The sequence below is a fragment of the Quercus suber genome, unplaced genomic scaffold (assembly GCF_002906115.3).
Source record: "Quercus suber isolate HL8 unplaced genomic scaffold, Cork oak 2.0 scaffold_450, whole genome shotgun sequence".
NCBI classification, from domain to species: domain Eukaryota; kingdom Viridiplantae; phylum Streptophyta; class Magnoliopsida; order Fagales; family Fagaceae; genus Quercus; species Quercus suber.
The window spans coordinates 169284-177869 of NW_027069901.1; the positions used below are offsets into that span (position 1 = coordinate 169284).

At 42.1% G+C, this 8586-nt stretch overlaps 2 protein-coding genes across 2 annotated transcripts; one reads left to right on the forward strand and one right to left on the reverse strand.

The window, feature by feature from the left end:
* Positions 1 to 1137: 1137 nt before the first annotated feature.
* LOC136062760 (uncharacterized) lies at positions 1138 to 1908 on the forward strand. Its single transcript, XM_065762261.1, has one exon. It carries the CDS (start codon positions 1138 to 1140, stop codon positions 1906 to 1908), a length of 771 nt encoding a protein of 256 aa, XP_065618333.1.
* Positions 1909 to 5331: 3423 nt separating this feature from the next.
* LOC136062761 (uncharacterized) lies at positions 5332 to 6300 on the reverse strand. The gene has a single exon (XM_065762262.1). It carries the CDS (start codon positions 6298 to 6300, stop codon positions 5332 to 5334), a length of 969 nt encoding a protein of 322 aa, XP_065618334.1.
* Between the last annotated feature and the right edge of the window lie 2286 nt (positions 6301 to 8586).

The following is an 8586-nucleotide window of genomic DNA, read 5'->3' on the forward strand; positions in this document are numbered from 1 at the left end:
ACAGTGGCAAATATATGATGACACTGTAGCATGTTGCAAAAAATATAGGATATAGCACATCTGATAAATAGGGATAAATGATGTTTGGTGTGCTAAATGTGCCAAATATTTAGCATTTGGCACATATAGCTCAGCTGATAAAGATGCTCTTAGTGGGTTGGAATAGAGAGGAAAAAAAAAATTCTAAGTGTTTATACTTCTCTTCTCAAAAGAAAAAGTCAGAATCCCCTTACCTCTATGCAGAATCGTGTTTATATAGTGTGTGGAACGGCAACGGTTATTTGCTCTGATAATCGTTCCTATTGTCGGGGAATTCACCAAAATCGGAGGTAACTTCCATAACTCCCATGGAAGTTACTTCATCCGAAACGGTGCGATGGAGGTTTTGATTTATAGGTAAAGTTCAAGTCATGAATGCTTGGCTCGTCCGTCCCTAACTTGAGGTGGACGTGCCTTAGCATAAACATGCTTGCCTCGTCCGTCCTTATCCAGTTTATGACGGACGAGGTAATTTGGCTGTGCCCATGCTTCTTTCTCTTCCCTGTAGACGAGCCATATGGACAATTTTTAAGGTGGTATTTTATAGCATCATCAGTTGCCCCCTCATCGCGATCGCCAATCTGCACCGGATATGCAGGCCCCGTCTGTCCAACATATGCATTCTATGTCGGCTACGATGGCTGAGTTAACTCGCCAGAATCAGGACTTACGGAGAGAGGTTAATTTAAGAAGGCAGACACATCAAGAGCATGAAGAAGAAGGGCAAACTCAGAGTCAAGAGGGCAGAGAGAACTTTCAACATGGGAGTCAGTCAAGGGATACCACTTCGCGAAGGGCATCTAACTTGAAGAAAGAGATGGATCAGATGAAGAAGGTCATGGACGAAATGAAGGAAAATATGAGGAGGGCGAACCCAGTAGAAGATTTGGTTTATAGAACTGACTCTCCCTTTACGGCTTCCATCAATGGCCATCCCCTACCACCGAAGTTTAAAATGCCTTCTTTAGATTCATACGATGGGAATCGAGATCCTTTTGACCACATTGCCACATTCAAGACCACTATGCATCTTTAAGGAGTTCCAGATGAAATAATGTGTAGAGCCTTCCCTACCACTCTCAAGGGTTCGGCTAGAGTATGGTTCAGCAAATTACCCCGAATTCAGTAAGTTCTTTTGGAGAATTAAGCAAGTTATTTGTTAATAACTTCATAGGGGGTCAGCGTCACAGACGATCTACTTCCAGTCTGTTAACGATAGAACAGGGGAAAAATGAAAGTTTGCGTTCCTTCATCACACGTTTCAATAGGGAAGCCCTGACCGTGGATGAGGTAGATGATAAGCTACTGTTGGCAGCTTTTCATAACGGGGTCAATTCTGACTTGTTTATACATAAACTTTATGAGAAGGAACCTCAGTCCATGGCTGAACTCGTCCATTCAGCCCAGAACTTCATGAATGCAAAAGACGCGATTATAGCTAAGAAGAGGAAGAGGGCTGAGAGAATGGAAACAAATCCTGCTCGTCATTCCGAACAAGGTCCTCGTCCAAAGAAGGGACAAACGGAGGATAAGAAAGACCGAGAGAAGAGGGTAAGTCTGTCAGCAAGGAACCAGCAATACACTCATTTGAACGTGCCACTCGAGCAAGTCCTCATGCAGATCAAAGGCAAGTCTTCTTTAAAGTGGCCAGAGAAGATGAAGGGAGATCCCAATAAGCGTAATAGAAATAAGTATTGTCGCTTTCATAGAGATCACGGGCACAACACGGACGAGTGCTTCGATTTGAAGCAGCAGATTGAGAATCTCATTAGACAAGGTAAGCTGAAAAATTTCTTTGGACAAGAACACAAAGACGAGAAACTGAAAGCCAAGGTAGAAGAATCGTCACGGCCACCACTCGGGAAATGAAANTTCAGACGTAGTTGTTCCTCATTAGCTTCATCCTGGTAGGTCGTCACCCTATGGTTGGCCACGTGCACTTCCGCGGGTATAACTGCTTTAGTTCCATATGCTAGCATAAAAGGAGTTTCTCCCGTAGGAGTTCTCACTGTCGTTCTATATGCCCATAGAACACCTAGAAGCTCATCTGGCCATATTCCCTTAGCCCCCTCAAGCCGAGTCTTGATTATTTTCAACAAGGATCGGTTTGCAACTTCTGCCTGGTCATTAGCTTGCGGGTGGGCTGGTGAGGAGTAATAATTTTGAATTCTAAAGTATATGCAAAAATCTCTGAAAATTGCATTGTCAAATTGCCGTCCGTTGTTCGATACCAGCACCCTAGGTACTCCAAATCTACACACAATATTTTTCCACACGAAATTTTTGACATTCTGCTGTGAGATGTTGGCCAAAGGTTCTGCTTCTACCCACTTGGTAAAATAATCAATACCAACCACAAGGAATTTCATTTGCCTTGTACCTAGTGGAAATGGACCTAGAATATCCAGTCCCCATTGTGCAAAAGGCCACGGGGCCGTCATTGGAGTCAAATACTCTGATGGTTGCCTGTGGACGTTGCTAAACCTTTGGCATTGATCGCGGACTTTGACGTATGCCTTAGCGTCAGCTTGCATATTTGGCTAATAATATCCCGCACGGACGACTTTGTGGACGAGTGACCTGGCGCCAGAGTGATTGCCACATGCTGCCTCATGAATTTCTCTCAATATGTAGTTTGCTTCATCTGGGGCCAAACATCTGAGATAAGGCTGGGAAAAACCTCTTCGGTAGAGAATCTCATCCATAAGAATATACCTGGCTGCCCTTGCCCTCAGCTTTCTAGCTTCGTCTTTTTCTTCCAGGAGTCGTCCGTCTTTTAAGTACGACACAATTGGAACCATCCAATTCACTCCATTTTCCACCTGTTGTACTTCTGGGATGTCTATACTCGGCATATACTGAATTTCATCAAACTTGTCTATGGCTTCGCTCGATGAGGCTTCTTTCACCAAGGTATCAGCTTTCATGTTCTCCTCCCTCAGGATTTGAACGAAACTAACTTCTTCAAACTTCTTTACAAGGTGCGTCACTCTGTTTAGATACTTCCTCATTCGTTCTTCTTTGGCTTCAAACATTCCATTCACTTGGCCCATGATCAACTGAGAATCTCCCAAGACGAGGAGTGACTTCGCTTCTACAGATTTGGCCAATTCCAGTCCTTTAAGAAAAGCTTCGTACTTGACTTCATTATTAGTTGTCTGGTACTGCAAATGAACTTTGTGCTTTAATTTGTCTCCCTCTGAAGATTGCAACACCACACCTATTCTGCCTGCGTGTAGTGTAGACGAGCCATCCATATGGACAACCCACTTAGTATTTTCCTTTTCACCTTCATCGTCACAACTTAAGGTAAATTTAGCAATGAAATCTGCCAGAGCTTGGGCTTTTATGGCATGCCTTGGCTGGTATTTTATGTCAAACTCACTGAGCTCGATGGCCCATTGGATCAACGTTCTGCAGCCTCTAACTTGTTCATGGCCTTCTTAAGTGGGTGATCTGTCATGACGTTAATAACATGAGTTTGAAAATAATGCCTTAGTTTTCTAGAAGCCGTTATCAACGTAAAAGCCAATTTCTCCATTAACGGGTACCGTCCTTCTGCTCCCCTCAATGCTTTGCTAGTATAGTACACAGGTCTCTGCACCTTGCTCTCTTCCCTCACCAGTGCTGAACTCACAGCGTGTGGAGTGACTGCCAAATATAAGTACAACTCTTCTCCGGGCACAGACGGGCTCAATAATAGGGCTTTGGTGAGATATATCTTCAAATCTTCAAAAGCTTTCTGACACTCGTCGGTCCATTCAAATGCTTTTTTAAGAACCTTAAAAAATGGCAGGCATTTGTCAGTAGCCTTAAACACAAACCTGTTGAGGGCGATAACTCGTCCGGTGAGGGACTGGACTTCCTTAACATTGCTTGGAGGCTTCATATTCAAAATTGCTTGAATTTTGTCGGGGTTTGCTTCGATTCCCCTGTAGGAGACCATAAACCCTAGGAATTTCCCTGATGACACTCCAAAAGCACATTTGCTAGGGTTCAATTTCATGTGATACTGCCTCAGTGTGTTGAACGTTTCCTGCAAGTCGTCCAGATGCCTATCCTCGTCCTGACTTTTTACCAATATATCATCTATGTATACTTCCATATTCCTCCCGATCTGCGCACGAAACATGTTATTGACCAGACGTTGGTATGTCGCCCCAGCATTCTTTAAACCTCAAGGCATTACTTCATAACAAAACAGTCCCTGACTAGTGATAAAGGACGTCTTCTCTTGGTCCACTTCATCCATCATGATTTGATTGTAACCAGAGAAAGCATCAAGGAAACTAAGCAACTTGTGGCCTGCGGTAGAATCTACCAATTGATCAATACACGGCAACGAGTAACTGTCCTTGGGACAAGCCTTATTTAAGTCAGTGAAATCGACGTACATTCTCCATTTGCCGTTCGCCTTCTTGACCATGACCACGTTGGCTAACCAGTCAGGATAGTACACCTCTTGAATAAATTTGGCTGCAATTAACTTCTGAACTTCCTCCTTAATAGCATTGTCTCTCTCCGGGGCAAACACCCTCTTCTTTTGTCGCACTGGTTTGGAGGACGGGCATACACTCAGACGGTGGGTAATGACACTAGGATCTATACCCGACATGTCTTCGTGACTCCATGAGAACACATCTCTGTTTCTTTTCAAAAAACAAATGAGATCTTTCTTGATCTTCGCTTCCAAATCTGCTCCAACCCTGGTACACCTCTCGGGGTTATCATCATCTAAAGGAATATCTTCCAACGCTTCAACGGGTTCTGCCACAACTTTCTTTTCTTCGATATTCATTGCTTGAACTTGCTCGTCTGCAGCTAACATGGCTAGATAACACTCTCTTGCTGCTAATTGGTCTCCCTATACTTGGCCTACCCCATGTTCCGTTGGGAACTTGACTGACAAGTGGTAAGTAGACGTAACTGCCTTCCACCTATTTAGGGTTGGCCTCCCTATTATTGCAATGTAGGAGGACGAACAATCAACTACAAGGAAGTTTACCTCCTTGGTAACTTGCTGCGGGTATGCCCCCACTGTCACTGGTAATGAAATACTACCCACAGGTTGCACCTTCATTCCCCCAAAACCTACTAGGGGGGAGCTCGCTGGACGGAGCAAGTCTCGTCCTAACCTCATCTGCTGAAAGGCTGGATAGTACAAAATATCAGCAGAACTCCCATTGTCTATCAACACCCTTCTAGTCTTGTAGTCCGCAATGAGGAGGGTGATGACAATAGCATCGTCATGAGGGTGATGGACTCTCTCTGCATCCTCATCCGTGAAGGTGATCACTTGCTCGTCCGTAGTCCCCGCGCTCGGTGATCGTCCGTAGTCCCTGCGCTCAGTGATCGTCCAGAGAGCTGAATGCTCTGCACTGCTTTCAAGTATGCTTTCTTAGACTTAGATGACTGTCCTGCAGAACTTCCCCCCAGAATGATTCTTATTTCTCCGAGTGGTGGCCGTGACGATTCTTCTACCTTGGCTTTCAGTTTCTCGTCTTTGTGTTCTTGTCCAAAGAAATTTTTCAGCTTACCTTGTCTAATGAGATTCTCAATCTGCTGCTTCAAATCGAAGCACTCGTCCGTGTTGTGCCCGTGATCTCTATGAAAGCGACAATACTTATTTCTATTACGCTTATTGGGATCTCCCTTCATCTTCTCTGGCCACTTTAAAGAAGACTTGCCTTTGATCTGCATGAGGACTTGCTCGAGTGGCACGTTCAAATGAGTGTATTGCTGGTTCCTTGCTGACAGACTTACCCTCTTCTCTCGGTCTTTCTTATCCTCCGTTTGTCCCTTCTTTGGACGAGGACCTTGTTCGGAATGACGAGCAGGATTTGTTTCCATTCTCTCAGCCCTCTTCCTCTTCTTAGCTATAATCGCGTCTTTTGCATTCATGAAGTTCTGGGCTGAATGGACGAGTTCAGCCATGGACTGAGGTTCCTTCTCATAAAGTTTATGTATAAACAAGTCAGAATTGACCCCGTTATGAAAAGCTGCCAACAGTAGCTTATCATCTACCTCATCCACGGTCAGGGCTTCCCTATTGAAACGTGTGATGAAGGAACGCAAACTTTCATTTTTCCCCTGTTCTATCGTTAACAGACTGGAAGTAGATCGTCTGTGACGCTGACCCCCTATGAAGTTATTAACAAATAACTTGCTTAATTCTCCAAAAGAACTTACTGAATTCGGGGGTAATTTGCTGAACCATACTCTAGCCGAACCCTTGAGAGTGGTAGGGAAGGCTCTACACATTATTTCATCTGGAACTCCTTAAAGATGCATAGTGGTCTTGAATGTGGCAATGTGGTCAAAAGGATCTCGATTCCCATCGTATGAATCTAAAGAAGGCATTTTAAACTTCGGTGGTAGGGGATGGCCATTGATGGAAGCCGTAAAGGGAGAGTCAGTTCTATAAACCAAATCTTCTACTGGGTTCGCCCTCCTCATATTTTCCTTCATTTCGTCCATGACCTTCTTCATCTGATCCATCTCTTTCTTCAAGTTAGATGCCCTTCGCGAAGTGGTATCCCTTGACTGACTCCCATGTTGAAAGTTCTCTCTGCCCTCTTGACTCTGAGTTTGCCCTTCTTCTTCATGCTCTTGATGTGTCTGCCTTCTTAAATTAACCTCTCTCCGTAAGTCCTGATTCTGGCGAGTTAACTCAGCCATCGTAGCCGACATAGAATGCATATGTTGGACAGACGGGGCCTGCATATCCGGTGCAGATTGGCGATCGCGATGAGGATTACTCAATGCGTCCCTACTCTGTTGAGGGCCTGGGCTAGTTGCCCTTGATCTAGTCCGAACGATTTCAAACCCTTTCACGAGAGAAAGAAATCGCAGAACTAAACAAGTTCAAGAGCGACAAATACGTTTCCCACAGACGGCGCCAACTGATAATTCTGAAAAATCAGTAGGTTGAAAATCTTCGGACTTCGACAATCTTGAGAGTTAAATCCTGTAAAACCAAATTCAATCAGAGAAAAGACCGGTGGAGGCCGGCCTATGGTCCTCCGATGATGAAGTTAGTGGGTTGGAATAGAGAGGAAAAAAAAAATTCTAAGTGTTTATACTTCTCTTCTCAAAAGAAAAAGTCAGAATCCCCTTACCTCTATGCAGAATCGTATTTATATAGTGTGTGGAACGGTTATTTGCTCTGATAACCGTTCCTATTGTCGGAGAATTCACCAAAATCGGAGGTAACTTCCATAACTCCCATGGAAGTTACTTCATCCAAACCGGTGCGATGGAGGTTTTGATTTATAGGTAAAGTTCAAGTCATGAATGCTTGGCTCGTCCGTCCCTAACTTGAGGTGGACGTGCCTTAGCATAAACATGCTTGCCTCGTCCGTCCTTCGGGACGGACGAGGCCTCGTCCGTCCTTATCCAGTTTATGACGGACGAGGTAATTTGGCTGTGCCCATGCTTCTTTCTCTTCCCTGTAGACGAGCCATATGGACAATTTTTAAGGTAGTATTTTATAGCATCATCAGGAATATTTTCAAAACAATGTATTATTCTTAGGATGGCCATCATGAGCCGTCATGACTCTAGGAATTTTTTTTAGGATAGTAATTATGAAACTTAAATTATACAAAATCTAATAAAAAGATAAATTTATATATTGACCCAAAAAAAAAAGTACAAATACATAAAGTCTTACAATTTCATTCTATGAGTTTTATTATTTTGAAATCGTTGCATGATAATCTCGTTATCAACGTTGCAAGCTACATATCTTTCAAACTTTTAGTTTAATTAATTTTTTATTATTTTGAAATCATTGCATAATAATCTCGTTATCAACGTTGCAAGCTACATATCTTTCAAACTTTTAGTTTAATTAATTTTTTCTTAAGCTTTTTTGTTTTTGTTTGTAAAGGTCTAATATATTGTTAAGGGAACCAAAATTTAAGGACAAAATTTGGTTACAAACTTAGTTGTAGTCTAAAGCTACAACTCTCACTAAATAAAGTAACATGACTACATATTTTGAAAATCTAACTAAGGGTGTGTAGAAAACTCGCCAAAACCGACTTGATCCAACCCAACCTGCTAGGTTGGGTCGGTTTTTAGGGCTTGGTAGGTTGGATTGGGTTACAATAATTTTTTTATAGCGGATCGGGTTGGGTTTGGGTCATAAAATTACAAATCCGCCAAACCCGACCCGACCCACTCATATTTTAATATATGTTTAAAATATATTATATATTTAATAATTTAAAAAAAAAAAAAAACCAGCTGTAGAGCACTTCCTTGGTTCCTACTATCATATATAATATAAAATATTATTAGTTCTTTTAATATATATTTACATATATTATATAATTAGTAAAAAAATTTAGATATATTTTGTTTACAACTGAATTAGGAATTCATGTATATTTTGTTTATAAGTGAATTAGGATACTAATTCATTTATATTTTGTTTATCAACTCAGTTGGATACTTAAAAATATTTTGTTTACATTTAAGTTAAAATATTAGTTTATATGTTAATGTATATTTTGTTTATCAACTTAGGTGGCAAGTGTGATA

Excerpts from the sequence above, each read along its gene's own strand:
- LOC136062760 (XM_065762261.1), top strand. The coding sequence starts at position 1,138 with ATGGTTCAGCAAATTACCCCGAATTCAGTAAGTTCTTTTGGAGAATTA.
- LOC136062761 (XM_065762262.1), bottom strand. The coding sequence starts at position 6,300 with ATGTGTAGAGCCTTCCCTACCACTCTCAAGGGTTCGGCTAGAGTATGG.